At 58.1% G+C, this 14,859-nt stretch overlaps 5 protein-coding genes across 5 annotated transcripts; 3 read left to right on the forward strand and 2 right to left on the reverse strand.

Annotated features, from left to right (window-relative positions):
- Positions 1 to 506: 506 nt before the first annotated feature.
- Positions 507 to 2,150, forward strand: B0H64DRAFT_18481 (pyridoxal phosphate-dependent transferase). Its single transcript, XM_062798986.1, has 3 exons — positions 507 to 526; positions 584 to 1,280; positions 1,340 to 2,150. The coding sequence occupies exons 2-3, from the start codon at positions 795 to 797 to the stop codon at positions 2,063 to 2,065; spliced, it is 1,212 nt and encodes a 403-aa protein (XP_062664063.1). The 5' UTR covers positions 507 to 526; positions 584 to 794; the 3' UTR covers positions 2,066 to 2,150.
- Positions 2,151 to 3,010: 860 nt separating this feature from the next.
- B0H64DRAFT_314446 (mitochondrial elongation factor g 1-like protein) lies at positions 3,011 to 7,708 on the forward strand (the record flags this gene model as incomplete). The annotated part of the gene is made up of 7 exons (XM_062800202.1): positions 3,011 to 3,335; positions 3,392 to 3,712; positions 3,765 to 4,493; positions 5,003 to 5,309; positions 5,379 to 5,493; positions 5,558 to 7,584; positions 7,654 to 7,708. The coding sequence occupies 7 exons, from the start codon at positions 3,011 to 3,013 to the stop codon at positions 7,706 to 7,708; spliced, it is 3,879 nt and encodes a 1,292-aa protein (XP_062664064.1).
- Positions 7,709 to 8,120: 412 nt separating this feature from the next.
- B0H64DRAFT_333993 (uncharacterized protein) lies at positions 8,121 to 9,599 on the reverse strand. The gene is made up of 2 exons (XM_062801090.1): positions 9,466 to 9,599; positions 8,121 to 9,367 (listed from the first exon to the last, which is right to left on the reverse strand). The coding sequence occupies exons 1-2, from the start codon at positions 9,488 to 9,490 to the stop codon at positions 8,319 to 8,321; spliced, it is 1,074 nt and encodes a 357-aa protein (XP_062664065.1). The 5' UTR covers positions 9,491 to 9,599; the 3' UTR covers positions 8,121 to 8,318.
- A 1,472-nt stretch (positions 9,600 to 11,071) lies between these two features.
- Positions 11,072 to 13,548, forward strand: B0H64DRAFT_18584 (uncharacterized protein). The gene is made up of 2 exons (XM_062798996.1): positions 11,072 to 11,418; positions 11,534 to 13,548. Exons 1-2 carry the CDS (start codon positions 11,325 to 11,327, stop codon positions 13,177 to 13,179), a joined length of 1,740 nt encoding a protein of 579 aa, XP_062664066.1. The 5' UTR covers positions 11,072 to 11,324; the 3' UTR covers positions 13,180 to 13,548.
- On the reverse strand, positions 13,549 to 14,700 carry B0H64DRAFT_381212 (ribosomal protein S8-like protein). The gene is made up of 2 exons (XM_062802785.1): positions 14,537 to 14,700; positions 13,549 to 14,467 (listed from the first exon to the last, which is right to left on the reverse strand). The coding sequence occupies exon 2, from the start codon at positions 14,309 to 14,311 to the stop codon at positions 13,829 to 13,831; it is 483 nt and encodes a 160-aa protein (XP_062664067.1). The 5' UTR covers positions 14,312 to 14,467; positions 14,537 to 14,700; the 3' UTR covers positions 13,549 to 13,828.
- Positions 14,701 to 14,859: the final 159 nt, after the last annotated feature.

Here is a 14,859-nt window from a genome sequence, read left to right on the forward strand (position 1 = left end):
AACCTCTGGTCGCACTCTCACCGCGAAACTCAGGCCACACCTGGCGACAAGTTTAGTGGCCGATTGAGTCGAACTGCAATTGTGACTAAAGAATGTGCTTGACCGAGATCAAAGCGGTAAATAAACAAGACGAGAAGGGGAGAAGTAAAGAAACGCAAGAGTGGTAGCCTTGGATGGCGGCTGGGGAACAGGCGGAGGTCCAGTTCCCCGATGATGTCGCTGTGGAGCAGCGGAGCACGCACTGCAAGGCCTGGGTCAGGGGTGCATGTGGACATTGAATGCGTGGCTGGAGGGTGGACGGAAGTGGATGCATCTGATCAAATGGAAGGGTTTGGTTGGATGGAAAATGATGGGAAGGACTTGGCCGCACAGCCACGAATTGGAGCGAAACCTGGGGTGAGACACCGCTGACATTGCGCAGGTTGTTGAGTGTCTCGGGTGCCACACAACGGCCCGGTTTGATGGTAGGAAACTAATCTGGAGACTGATGATGGCTTCACCATACAAATGAAAATCAAATAGCAAGGTAATGTAGAAAAGAGAAAGGCTGTGGAAATTTTGACCAACCACTTACTATCATTAGGAAATATTTATTTTATTACCTTATGTAAATGTGTGGATTTGACTGACATTTGGATGTTGTCTGGAGGGCGCACGCCTGGCCGACGGTTGCCGACCCCACCCCCTCCTTTGGTAAACTGTTATAAAACGAGAGACGGCATCTCAGTTGGAAGACTATTCGATATTGGCTAGTAAACATATAAATTCACTTTTAACTTGCCCAACTTATCAAGATGGTCAAAATCGAACCCTTCGAGGTCGAGCAATGGATGGACCGCCTCGAGACCACTCCGGGGGTTCTCAACATCGCCGAGACATGTGCCGCCTCAGTCTCCGTCGATGACCTGGTGCGGATGTGCGAGGACAAGGATGCGCCGGGCCCCCTCTCGCTCTCCAACAAGCTCACATACGGCGCCATCCGCGGCTCTGAGACGCTACGTCAACGCGTTGCCGCCCTCTATGACCGGGCATCCGATGCCGAGCCGCTCCCGGCTGAGAACGTTATCATCACGCAGGGAGCCATCGCCGCCAACTTCTTAACCTTCTACACGCTAGTAGGCCCCGGCGACCATGTCATCTGCGTGTATCCCACTTACCAGCAACTGTACTCGGTCCCGGAGAGCCTGGGGGCTGAGGTGTCGTTGTGGAAGTTGAAGAGGGAGAACGGATACGTACCGGATGTGGCAGAACTGGAAAGGTTAGTCAGAAACAACACCAAGGTATGTGCACTCCCTCCGCCCTCCACGACGGACCCGCCACGTTAACAACAACACATCAGCTGATCGTGATCAACAACCCCAACAACCCAATGGGAAGCACCATCCCCTCCCCAACCCTCGCCCAGATCGTAGCCTTCGCCAAGCAACGCGATATCACCATCCTCTCCGACGAAGTCTACAGCCCCCTCTACCACTCCCTCCCGGCCGGCCAAGACGCGCCCCCCTCCATCCTGGCCTTCGGTTACGACAAGACCATCGCCACAGGCTCCATGTCCAAAGCCTTCGCGCTCGCCGGCATCCGCACGGGCTGGATCGCGGCACGCGACCGGCGCATCGTCGACGCCGCGGCCGCCGCGCGCGACTACACGACCATCAGCGTGTCGCAGCTGGACGACCAGGTTGCCAGCTACGCGCTGTCGGCGCCCGTCGTGCGCCCGCTGCTGGCGCGCAACACGGCGCTGGCGCGGCACAACCTGCGCCTGCTCGGCGCGTTCGTCGATAAGTACCCTGCGGTGTGCGCGTGGGTGCGCCCGACGGCGGGCACGACCGCTCTTGTGCAGTTTTGTAGGGGAGGGGTGCCGGTGGATGACGCGGGTTTGGTGATGGATGTGTTGGGGAAGACCAAGGTGCTGTTTATGCCTGCGAGTCCTTGCTTTGGGTTGGGGAAGGACTTCAAGGGGTTTGTGAGGCTGGGGTATGTGTGTGAGACGGAGGTGCTGATGGAGGGGTTGGAGAAGCTGGGGCGGTATATCGAGGAATATTTGATGGTGGATGGGGGAAACTGAGTGAGGAATTGAGGAATTGAGGTTAGTTAGCTAGCATGGCCAAGAGAAATCCGGGTTTGCGGGTTTTGAGGGTTTTGCGCTTTCGTCTGAATTGTGCCGATTCCCTCCTCGTTGGCGAGGAAAGCATGAATCAGCCCCGGGAACGGAGCTTAACCGCGATAGTTCTCGTTCAAGGAAAGTCGCTCATCGCTGCTATAAGTGGTGCCCCAGCCGCCGAGTTCAAGGGTTTCACATTGCGCATTGTTTCAGCGCCAGAGCAACAATTCAATTCATCGTCCGTCAAACCCGCCAAGCCCCTGTTTTCAAGCACTTTCTCCGCACTAGCCAAGTAAAGCTTAGCTTTTACCTCTGGTAATCCCCGGGCCGTCTCCGTGAGTAACATGACATCAGGCAGGGACACTCCCTGATGCGGCAGCTGCGGGCAGTCACACAATCGGGCCTGTTCCCTTTCCGTTTCTGTGGCGAGTCGGCCATCCATCACCAATGCTGAGCCGGACGCGCACTCACTCAGCCCCATCGGCCACCTCAGACTTCGCTCGTTTCAACCGATTCCATGCCTTGATCTTCTTTTAGAGACGGACTTGCTTCCATCCGCCCTCTTCTCTTCGAGCGGCTCGCTCTCTCTTTTAGCCATCGAGAGGATTGCAGGCTGGTGACGATTTCATGTAGTATTCTGTCCGGATTTGTCATTCTCGTCTCTTCCGCTTCGTCTCTCGCTGAGAGCTGACACAACGTACTCACACGCGCCCTGCTCACCGGGCCTCGCCTTGGGCCGTCTTTGTCCCCCATTTCGCACCGATTACCTGATCCGGGCCTTGGCGGTCGTACCGTGTTCCTGTTGATCAGTGCATTCATTTAATAGTTAACCAGGCTCTCGGGGACTGAGCATCTGCCGATCTCGTCAATCAACTCCAAATTATTTCACAACAGTCGACCCTCGCAAGTATGAAAGGGTCTGATGCCGTGGCTTTGGGCGCGCTGCTCGCCGGAGTCGTCCAGGCATCTGCTGGCAATGGTGTTGTTCAATGGGACATCCAAAGAACGCAGCGACAGGAGGAATTCAAGAGGTTGAGGAAACGCGCCGACACCTTCGAGGAGGTTGTCACAAACGAGAAGGCAAGAGGAGGGTATTTCGCCACCTGCAGATTGGGGACGCCGGGGCAGAACCTGACGCTCCAGTTGGATACTGGGAGCAGCGACACCTGGGTGCCGCATTCCGACGCTCAAGTGTGCAGGGAGGTTAGCAGTGGAGGCTGTACACTGGGAACCTGTATGGCGCCCTGCCAACATTTTGGAAGAGCTAGAATTCGCTGACGCCGTGATTAGTTAACTCCGAGGAGTCGACCTCGTTTGAGGTAGTCGGAGAAGACCAATTCGACATCGAGTATGTGGATGGCAGCTCCTCGAAGGGTGATTACTTCACCGATGTCTTCGAGATCGGTGGCGCCACTTTGCAAAACTTGACCATGGGGCTCGGTCGCCGTACTGATATCGCATACGGGCTGGTCGGTGTGGGTTACGCCGTCAACGAGGCGATCGTGGGGACCACCCAGTCGCTTTCATCCGTCTACCCTAACCTTCCGGTCGACATGGTCAATGAGGGTTTGATCAACACGGTCGCTTACAGCTTGTGGCTGAACGATCTGGGTACGTTGATGTCGACGCACCGCAGGCTGTTCTCCATGCTAACGGTTCCTAGACGCTAGCTCGGGCAACATCCTCTTTGGTGGAATCGACACCGAGAAGTATCAGGGAGAGTTGACGAGGATCGATGTCTACCCCACCCAACCGGATATTTACTCGGCGTTCCTGGTCGCTTTCACCTCTTTGGACGCCGTTAGTCCTAGTGGCCAGGACAGGCTGACATCGGAAGATTTTCCTGTTCCTGTGGTCTTGGACTCCGGCACCACCTTGTCGTATCTGCCGACCGACCTGGCCAGTCAAGTCTGGAGGGAAGTCGGCGCCATCTATTCCCCCGAGGTCGGAGTGGCCGTGATTCCCTGCAACATGCAAAACAGCAAGGGATACTTCTCCTTCGGCTTTGCTGGCCCGAGCGGTCCCCGGATCAACGTCACCATGGACGAGTTGGTCCTCGACCTGACCTCGGGACGCCCGCCAACCTTCCTCACCGGCCAATACGAGGGGCTAGACGTGTGCCAGTTCGGCATCCAGAACTTCACCTCGGCGCCCTACCTGCTGGGGGACACCTTCCTCCGCTCGGCGTACGTAGTCTACGACTTGGTCAACAACCAGATCGGTATCGCTGCCACCGACTTTAACTCAACCGACAGCAACATCGTGGCGTTTCCCAGCATGAGTGCGCCCATCCCGTCTGCGACGGTGGCACCTGACCAGAGCGAGGTCACTGATATCCCGGCTGTGACGTCCCCGGCGTTTGCGGCTAGCCCAGGATTCATGGAGGGTATGGGTGTAGGCGAGAGCGCGGCGCCGGGCATGCCGGCGGCCTGGGGGACGGGCCAGATCATGATCGTGGGTGCCACCATGATGTTGACGGCGCTTGGATCGGGGTTATTCGTTACATTTTAAGCCACCGTATTCATATATGCGGATCTGGTCAGCCGGGGATCTATATCGGGCATTACAGATTATAGACGTGGGAGTGCTGGCATTGACGGGAGGTGGTTTCGTTAGTTATTCTTCTTGTAATTTACGGAAACAATATTTCAGCCCAGGGAAAACAGTCTACTTGATGAAGGTATAACTAACTACCTTAACTATTGCGCCCAAAACGTTTTGCTGTGAATTGGATCTCCAACCAAACCTCCATACCTATGTTGCAAGACTTTGGCATGAACTCCCCGCACTCAGGGCTGCTGGCATGCAGCGGGATGGAATGGCTGAATTAGTGGTGCTGGGGCGCTGAGTGGGATGCTGGGATCGGGCCCACAATAAAAAATCGCGAGCTGGGATGCCGAGAAGCATCAAGTCCACCCAAATTCCGTTTCTCGGATGGTTCCTCAACCTTTGGAACCACCCTCGTTTCACCCCTCATTTCTTTAGTCCGCTTTTGTCTTTTTGTCAAGATGCGGGTGATACGGGCTGCGGCTGCGCTCAACAGCAGCTGCGCTGCTGGTTCCAGGCAGGGAGCCCGCTATGCGAGTTTGGCATGTCGCACTGCCCTCACTTCTTCCCCTCTGGCACCATGCTACAGTGCCCGGTTGAGTGGTCTTCGATATTTCAGCAGGACTCCTGTCTCCAGGGCCACTAGCGCCGCTGAGGCTGCGTATGTTTCCCTTTTCCCAAGCTTGGTTTAGACAATTGGGCTTCGGGAGGCTGACAGAACTCTTTAAAGGCTGAAGCAGGCCAAGGAACTTGCTGCCGCGAACATGACCCCCGAAGCCGCCGCCGCCCGCATGACCCCCGAGGAGGCCAAGAGGTTGTCCATGGTTCGGAACATTGGTATTGCAGTACGTGTGGACACGGAGTACATGGCGTAGAGTTGGGGCCTAGAAACTGAGCAGCTTGAAATAGGCCCACATCGACAGCGGCAAGACCACCGTGAGCGAACGCATCCTCTTCTACACCGGCCGGACAAAGGCGATCCACGAAGTCAGGGGCCGCGATGGCGTCGGCGCCAAGATGGACTCCATGGAACTCGAGAGGGAGCGTGGTATCACCATCCAGTCCGCCGCCACCTTTGCCGACTGGAAGAAGGTCGAGAACGGCGTCGAGGAGACGTACCACTTCAACTTGATCGACACACCCGGCCATATCGACTTCACTATCGAGGTCGAGCGCGCCATGAGAGTGCTGGACGGTGCCGTCATGGTCCTGTGCGCGGTCAGCGGTGTGCAGAGTCAGACCATCACTGTCGACAGGCAGATGAAGCGGTATAACGTCCCCCGCATCAGCTTTGTCAACAAGATGGACCGCATGGGCTCGAACCCGTTCAAGGCCGTCGAGATGATCAACTCGAAGCTCAAGATACCCGCCGCTGCCGTGCAGATCCCGATCGGTTCCGAGAAGGAATTCGAAGGTGTCGTCGACCTGATCCACATGAGGTCGATCCGGAACGACGGTCTCCGTGGTACCAACGTCAAGGTTTCGAATACGGTACCGGAGAACCTCAGGGAACTAGCGGAGCAGAAGAGGCAGGAGCTGATTGAGAAATTGGCCGACGTCGATGATGAGATCGCCGAGATGTTCCTTGAAGAGCAGACCCCTACCCCTGAGCAGATCAAGGCCGCCATCCGCAGGGCGACTATCAGCCTCAAGTTCACCCCTGTTCTGATGGGCTCTGCCCTTGCCGACAAGTCTGTTCAGCCCATGCTGGATGCTGTCTGCGACTACCTCCCGAACCCCGGCAACGTCGATAACCTCGCCCTCGACCGATCCAAGAAGGAAGAGCCCGTGAAGCTTCTGCCGTACGACTCGCTTCCGTTTGTCGGCCTGGCGTTCAAGCTCGAAGAGAACCCCTACGGCCAGCTTACCTACATTCGCGTCTACCAAGGTACCTTGAGGAAGGGCCAGTACCTCTTCAATGCACGCAACGACAAGAAGGTGCGCATTCCCCGTATCGTGCGCATGCACTCGAACGAGATGGAGGACGTCAACGAGATCGGTGCTGGTGAGATCTGCGCCGTCTTCGGTGTTGAGTGCGCCTCGGGTGATACATTCACGGACGGTCGCCTGCCCTACGGCATGAGTTCCATGTTCGTGCCGGACTCAGTCATGTCCCTCAGCATCAAGCCCAAGCGCAGCAGCGACGCCGACGCCTTCAGTAAGGCCATGAACCGCTTCATGCGAGAGGATCCCACCTTCCGGCTCCACGTCGACGACGAGTCAGAGGAGACCATCATCAGCGGCATGGGTGAGCTCCACTTGGACATCTATGTCGAGCGTCTGCGCCGCGAGTACAAAGTCGACTGCGAGACGGGCAAGCCGCGCGTCGCCTACCGCGAGACCATCAGCAAGCGCGCCGACTACGACTTCCTCCTCAAGCGCCAGTCGGGCGGGCCCGGCGATTACGCCCGCGTGGTCGGCTGGATCGAGCCCAACGTAGACAACACCGAGGGCAACAGGTTCGAGACGCGCGTGGTTGGCGGCAACATCCCAGACAAGTACCTCGCCGCCTGCGGCAAGGGTTTCGAGGAGGCCTGCATCAGGGGCCCGCTGCTCGGCCACAAGGTCATCGGCGCGCACATGGTGGTCACCGACGGCGCCACCCACGTCACGGATTCCAGCGACTACGCCTTCAACCTGGCCACGCAGATGGCGTTCCGCAAGGCCTTCCCCGACGCCGGCGGCGCCGTGCTCGAGCCGCTGATGAAGACGACCATCACGGCCCCGGCCGAGTTCCAGGGCAACATCCTCATGCTCATGAACAAGCGCGGCTCCATCGTCGACACCGAGGTCGGCGCCGACGAGTTCACCATGGTCGCCGAGTGCAGCCTGAACGCCATGTTCGGCTTCAGCACCCACCTGCGCGCCGCCACCCAGGGCAAGGGCGAGTTCAGTATGGAGTTTAGCCACTACGCTGCGGCCCCGCCGCATCTGCAGTAAGTGATTCTGAGAAGGAGGCAGTGTTTTGGGGATGGCTTACTGACTTGTGCTTTTCACAATTCTAGGAAGGAGCTTGTTGCTCAGTACGAGAAGGAGCTCGAGGCCAAGAGGAGCAAGTAAACCTGAAATTGGTGATGCTGGTGGGTTTCTCCAACTTGAACGCCCTTTGACTGCCCGTACCCCGAGCTGCGACGAATTGTGGCCTAGTGGGGAGGTTCGGTGGTTTGATATAGGGCCATCGACAAGAGAGCCGCTGCGGAGTATTGATGTACTCCCGCCTCTGGGCAGTCCCGAAATGACTGATCATGATGGGGTAAGATAGGATGTAGGTTATATCTGGGATAGATCACGGGTAGATGGTCGATCACTGGGACAGGCGCCACAAGATAGAGGCGGCTTGTATCATAGCCTGGGTTGGTTGGTTGTCTGTAAATGGGTCATGTATGATACACGATGTAACCTGATCTTGCTTAGATTGGTTATTGTAATTAAGCAATGAGATACCATCCCTTCTCTGTTTGACGAGGAGACTGGTTGCCGTACTGCATCTGTCACATTGAATGATCCTGACTGAACTTTTGTTCAAACCTTGCAGGCGTGTTTTATTTATCCCTCCCGCGGTCCGCGGACCTTATCTACACAAACCGTGGGGTATAAGCACAACACCCAACACCCAACCACCCGATGCCCTTTCGCCTTTTTTCCCCTGTACCTAGTTACGACATACAGCTTACAATCGGCGGAGGATATCCTGGACAACCTCCTCCGTCTTGGCGGTACCACCCAGATCCGGGCTGAGCAGCTTGCCGTCCTCCAAGTTGCCATCAACAGCGGCATAGATCTTGGCCGCAGCCGCCTCCTCGTTCAGGAACTCCAGCATCAGCGCGGCGCTGCGGAGGGTGGCGATGGGGTTGGCGATGCCCTGGCCCTGGATGTCGGGGGCGCTGCCGTGGCAGGGCTCGCCGATGGCGAAGCCCTCGCCGACGTTGGCGCTGGGCACCAGGCCGAGCGAGCCGACGAGCGCGGCGGCGCCGTCCGACAGGATGTCGCCGTACAGGTTGGGGGCGACGATGACGTCGTAGGCCTCGGGCTGCCGGAACAGCTTGTAGACCATCGAGTCGACGATCTGCTCCTCGACGGCGACGCGGCCGGCAAACGCCGGCGCGGCGAGCGCCTCGCGCGCCGTCGACCGGAACAGGCCGTCCGTCTGCGACAGCACGTTGGACTTGTGGGTGATGGTGACGAGCGGGCCCTGGTGGATGCTCGGGGAGCCCGCGGCGCGGATCTTTTGGCGGCGCAGGGCGATCTCGCCGGCGATGGTGGCGATGCGGCTGCTGGCGCGCTGCGAGATGCGCTTGATGGCCTCGGCGACCTTGCCCTCGGGGGTGTCGCGCGTCGTCTCCTCCTTGACGTACAGGTCCTCGGTGTTCTCGCGCACGATGACCATGTCGATGGGCTTGGGCGCCGACACGACCGTCTTGACGGGCCGCACGTTGGCGTACAGGTCCAGCTTCTTGCGCAGGGCCACGATGGGCGACGAGTAGCCCTTGACGGCGGTGGTCGGAGAGCTGACGGCGCCGAATAGAGCGCCGTCGCAGTCGGACTTGAGCACGGAGACGGTCTCCTCCGGGAGGGCCACGCCCTGCTGCTCGAACGTCTCCCAGCCGGCCTTGAGATCGACAAATTCGAACTTCAGACCGAGGGAGGCGGGCAGGGCCTCGAGAAGGCGTCGGCCGGCGGGGATGACCTCCTTGCCGATGCCATCACCGGGGATGAGCCCTGTGATGCGGGGGCGGGGGAGTCAGTGTTGAAATCGGAGGAAAAGGAGGGGAATTGGTGTAGGGGGTGGGAGCCCTTGAGCCCTGCAAGCTGCTTACCAATTTTGAGAGTCCTTGCTGCCATGGTTGCGCTTCAATTGACTTTCCAAGCGGTGGTTGACGGACCTGTGTTGAAACTTTTTGGGCAGCCGGTGACACCTTCGAACCGGCCGGGATCGGAGCTTGTTCCCGGCTCGCAGCTCCAATGAGGTGTTGCGGTTGGACCCTTCTGGGCGGGCGTCACTCACCCGTGGTCCGTGTGGAAATTCCCGTCATCGTCGTACACGGGGCCTCCTACCTTAGCTAGACGAAACCTCAAGCAACTCCTACCTAGGTTATCTTTTCTCTCTTGCATCAAGTAACGTTGGTATATACCTAACACCGGTGATGCAATTACCCTATTTCTTTCCTCAAATGACCATCATCCCGGGGGAAATTGAGCTGGCTTCGTGCCTCAGCGCCAGAATTATGACGCGTGGGTGAATTACCGATGCAATACGGTATCGGTCGTATTTAACATGTACTGTGTCGGGTATTCTGTATTGTCCTGATTGACCGACTCGGGCAGTTGACCTCCCTTGCTTCGTTTTTGGAATTCCCCAAGTTTCCCGAGCCAAAGCTGAGTTCGTGTACTTGGAAGTATTCGTAACCCAGGTACTCGAATCAGCCCATCTCACATACACAGCAAAGGTAAGCCACGAATGCTCGGCCCGCTTCTTACTTGCGTATGTACTGAGCCACTCCAAGCCCCCGACAGCTTGCGCCGGCCGGGGAAGCCCAGCCAACAAGACTCACCTTGAGACCGACGCCCCGTGAGGTGTGTCAAAATAGAAATGACCAGATAACCATGTAGTTACACAGTAGATTTAATTTCCATGGAGGAAAAAAATGTTCGCCAACTCTGACGACAGCGTAACGGAGGAGCGAGCATAAGGGTGCTTCGAGGAGATGCGCGTGTATATCTACCTCGATGAAGAACAATTTGCTCGCATGACAATTTCACCTCCCAGAAAGGAAAGTATCCTTCACATGTGCTCTTTGCAATGGCTGAGTTATGAACCTTGCCATCGTGTTGACATTGTGTCATTGACAGGGGTTGCGCGACTGGGCCACTTGACCACGTGTGGGCCGACGGACTCGGGTCTCCCATTCCTTTCCGTCCGAACTCCCCAGCTCCCGCCTCCCCTCATCCCCTCGGTCGCGCTCTGCCAAGATTTGGACCACCGGGTTGCCGAGCTCTGAAACGCGCCTCTCAGCTTGGAGCTTCTCGTGCCGGGCCAACATACTGTTAACCACCTTTTGACTTTCAAGCCGGACATTTTCCCTCCGTCGGATCTGATTTCGTTGCGTGCTGATGCATAACGGCGCATCCTCCTTCATCATTTGAAGTCGCATACGCGATCGGATGCGCATGGGAGGGCTCCGCAGCAACCCCCTGAGCCTGGTCCATGCCCGAATTGTTTCTTCTAATTTGAGACACCTCTCATTTTTATAGGGTGGCACCACGAGCGCCCGCCGAGCAACCGCGTCTTGTCGCCCTCTCGTTCCCCCCCGCCACCCTCAGCCCGTCGCAAATCTGTCCTTTGCTGCGCACTTGACTCGTTATTTCCAAAGGAAGCATACCGGCGCGCGACTCACACGAGTCCCCCCCCCCCCATTGGTTGCCCCGAGTTTGAGAAGCCTCGGAGCTTCCAACGCGCGCGGCCTCTTGCGCGAAGCCCAAAAAGGGGGCCTCTTTGGTTTCAGCACCGACCTGAACAACGCTGCCCGAGCTTGACACAGACCACCACTTTAATTCAACCCAACGACTCAACTCCCCCTCTCGTCGCGACTTCCGCCACAAACCTCTCGTTTCCAATTAGCCTACCTGCTTGTGTAGTCTAGGACCTCTGTGAGGCGCTTGCTTCACAATCGCAACAATGAGCGCGGTCAAGAACCTTCGGGCTATGTTCGAGCAGAAGGGGGACACCAGCCCCCCGGACAGAGGCAGGTCGCCTGGCATTCCTCCACACGGTAAGGCGCTTGCCTTTCCGGTTTGACATTCGATGTTCCGCTTGGTGCTGCATACTCTGCACACCACGCGCATCGTTTTCCGAGTTGCGATCTCTGGAGCTAACATCACCTTCAGGCCCCGCCAGCGAGTCGCCCAGACCCCTTTCGAAGATCCGAACGAGCTTCGTGGCAATTGAAAAAGAGGGCAGGATGGGCATCCAGCGCGAAGGTAGTCAAGACTCAATCTCGGCACTCCGGAAGAACAGCGGCGACAGCAACGTGACAACACCAACGACCGGGATGGAGAGATCAAATCCCTTTGACGCCTTGGCTAAGTCGCCTGGCAAGTTGGGTCTCCAGACCCAGTCTCTCTTCGGGTCACCACGAGCGAATTCTGGCGCGCAAGATGTGGCGCGCCCGGCTGAAGCAACAAAGGTTGTGAAGTCCGAGCCTTTGCCCGCTGCGCTAGCGGAACCGAAGACGGGGCAGAAGACGGAGCCAAAGCAGGAGCCAAAGCCAGAGCCGAAGGTAGAGGCGAAACCGGAGCCAAAGCCAGAGCCAAAGGTCGAGGCGAAACCAGAGCCAAAACCAGAGCCAAAGCCAGAGCCAAAGGTAGAGGCGAAGCTAGAGCTGAAGCCGGAGCTGAAGATAGAACCAAAGACGGAGACAGAGGCAGAGCCGAAGGCAGAGCCAAAAACACCAGAGGCGAACGCGTCCGAAGGCGAGGCCTCGCTTGCCAGTGCTACGACACCGCAAGTGGGAACTCTGAATGGAGGAGCAAGCGGGAAAGAGCCGCAAAAGAAGGCAGCGAAGGAAACCACCAAGCCCGCCACGCGCACAACGAAGCCAACGCCAAAGCCTCTTGCCGTCGCGCCAGCAAGCAAGCCGGTCGCGAAGCCAGAGAAGTCACCCAGAGGTCCAAGGACCCCTGCCGCAACATCTACCCACCACCCCGTTGTCAAGCGAACACCCGAAAAGAAGCTTCAAGCGTCTGAGAAGCCGGTCACACCTCGCGCAACCCCAACTTCGAGGTCTGCTGGTCCTTCATCGATCAAGAGACCACCGCCGCTTCAGTCGTCTCCGGCGAGTACCGGCTTCGTCAAGCCGAAGGTTAAGTCGCCGACTCGCCCCATCAAGCTTCCCCCAGGCTTGACTACGCACACCGCCTCATCTGGCTCCAAAGTCAATGCCTCGCGCCAGTCCCTGTCTCGTGCGAGCAGCATCCCACCCAGCGAATCCCGCGGACGCCCGGCCAGCCGAACGAGCGCATCCACCACTGGCAGCGGATCCAACAAGGCAGTGCCGGTAAGGGGCCTGAGGCGGCAGAGCTCGACCATCGACCGGTCTCGGCCAAGCCTGGGCCCGCCCCCGAAGCAGCCTGCGAAAGATCATCCGCCGATGAAGAGGGAGAAGGAGGTCGACCAAGGGTTCCTCGCGCGCATGATGCGCCCCACGGCATCATCGGCGTCGAAGACCACCACCAAGGTGCCCACGAGTCCGCCGCGGAGAACTGCCGCCGCGTCCAAGAAGACAACGCCAGTCAAGTCTGCGAAGAAGGCTGTTTCCAGGCCCACACCGACTGCCTCATCCTCGACCGTCAACCAGGTCGCAACCGAAGCCGAACACGCCACGGCAGCTGGTGAGGTGATTGGCGGTGAGCTTGGCCAGACGAGCCCTGCCCAAGAGGTGGCACCTGTAGCGGAGCAGAGTGAAACCGTGGAGCAAGTTGTTGCCGCTGCCGCCGAGGCCGGGGACGAAGCTGCTGTAGCTCAGACTCCCTAGGCAGTTGTCGCTGATGTTGGCAGACCAGAAGCTACCATTGCAGAGGACAAGGGAGACGCCGAGACAGCAGTTCCAGAGGCGTAAGTATTATACCAAGAATTCTTTTGAGCCGCCAGTGGCAGGCGTTTTTTTTTTCTCTTTTTTTTGTGCAGCGGTTCTGTATATCTTTTAATCTCTCCTCTTCCTGTCCGCTTCGTTTGGGGGCGCATAGCGTTTGTTGAGCAAGAGATACGTATTTCATGATACCTGGTGGGAAAAGAAACGGGGTTTGTAAGCGGGGGTTGGCGATGGAGCATGTAAGGTAGAATAGCTGGCCACCAGGCAGGCGTTAGGGAATGCAATCTTTGTTTAGGATTAATGACCGGGACGATGATGGAATATGATACATTTGGCTACAACTCTAGGCCGTGCATGCTGTCGGCGAGACCAAACTACGGAAGCTGGACGCGGTGGAGATGTTTGCGTTGCCCTTGCAAATCATCACTTGCTAACACCGATAGCTCCTCCTCGCCCGCATGTATCGTACATAACCTCCCATCCCTTACGCCCGTATTCCTCCGGTTTTCCCACGTTCTCGATCGATCGCAGCCCCGATCAACGCCCACAGAACCACACGCCCACGACACACAGCCCATGCCCTCAACCCCCCTCATGAAACCCGGCACAGCACCAACCCGCCCGCCTTCCTCGCCAGCGCCTCGCGGATCTCGAAGACGCCGCGGTCCGTGCTCACAAACATGGTCTCGCCGAGGGTGAGGCCCTTGAGGGGCCCGACCGAGAACCCCCGGGCGACGCGGCTGAGGTCGGAGACGGAGGCGGAGACGAGCCGGCTCGGCTTGGACACGGCCTCGAGGTTGCGCACCACGGGCTGGTTGTCCCAGTACTTGAGCCCCAGCCACAGCCGCCGCGTCGCCACGTTGGCCGTCGTCACGGCCTCCGACTCGTTCGGCTCCTCCTCCGGCCCCGGCGGGCGCGGGCCCCCGCGCCGCACCGCCCCGATCAGGCCTGCACGGTGCAGGGCGAGCGCCAGGCGCAGGTTGTATTTGGTGTTGGGGATCGAGGTCAGCCCCAGGTGCGCCCGCGTCGCGTTTTGGAGGTGCGCGCAGGCGTTGGCTACCGAGTGGATGCCCATGTTGGATGGTTGGTTCCTTTTTTCTTTTTTTTTGGTCTTTCCCACCGGGTGGGTGTGGGGTTTGGGTTTGGAGATTTGGAGGCAACGGCCTCGGGATGGTGGAGGTGGGTGTCCCCTTCGTCGGGGGGATGGGTGAGGATCGGAGGGTGGTGGTTGCTGGATTCGGGTTAGGATTCGTTTCGTTGAAATATGTTGTGTTGAACTGAGGATAGGTAGGTGGCTTACCGAAGCGGGTGGGAAACCAAGCCGACCTGGGTGATCCTAAGCGGGAGTCGTTGTCGTCGTTGTCGTCGAGTCTTAATTGCGGCGGTCGTGATAAATTTCGGTGGACCAGACACACACGGCTTTGCGCTCAATCCGGCTGCTTCCGTTCAGGTTGACAGCTGAAATTTTGGCCAGGTCCTCTCAGGCACTTGCAGGGGGTGCAGCGATACCTCTAGAAGAGGCCCGTGCTTGAGCATCAGATACCCCGCCACGCCCGCCAGCCCACCAGGACCGTCCAGACACCATTGGCTCGCTGCCATCCCACCTTTAAGCGCCCAGCGGAC

Source organism: Chaetomium fimeti (assembly GCF_033439085.1).
Source record: "Chaetomium fimeti strain CBS 168.71 chromosome Unknown B0H64scaffold_1, whole genome shotgun sequence".
NCBI classification, from domain to species: domain Eukaryota; kingdom Fungi; phylum Ascomycota; class Sordariomycetes; order Sordariales; family Chaetomiaceae; genus Chaetomium; species Chaetomium fimeti.

Bases quoted from the DNA above. Each gene is read 5' to 3' on its own strand.
- B0H64DRAFT_18481 (XM_062798986.1), top strand. From the start codon at position 795: ATGGTCAAAATCGAACCCTTCGAGGTCGAGCAATGGATGGACCGCCTC. The intron at 1,281-1,339 runs GTATGTGCACTC...ACAACACATCAG, and splicing joins TAGTCAGAAACAACACCAAG to CTGATCGTGATCAACAACCC.
- B0H64DRAFT_333993 (XM_062801090.1), bottom strand. From the start codon at position 9,490: ATGGCAGCAAGGACTCTCAAAATTG. The intron at 9,368-9,465 runs GTAAGCAGCTTG...CCCGCATCACAG, and splicing joins AGCAAGGACTCTCAAAATTG to GGCTCATCCCCGGTGATGGC.
- B0H64DRAFT_18584 (XM_062798996.1), top strand. From the start codon at position 11,325: ATGAGCGCGGTCAAGAACCTTCGGGCTATGTTCGAGCAGAAGGGGGAC. The intron at 11,419-11,533 runs GTAAGGCGCTTG...CATCACCTTCAG, and splicing joins GCCTGGCATTCCTCCACACG to GCCCCGCCAGCGAGTCGCCC.
- B0H64DRAFT_381212 (XM_062802785.1), bottom strand. From the start codon at position 14,311: ATGGGCATCCACTCGGTAGCCAACGCCTGCGCGCACCTCCAAAACGCG.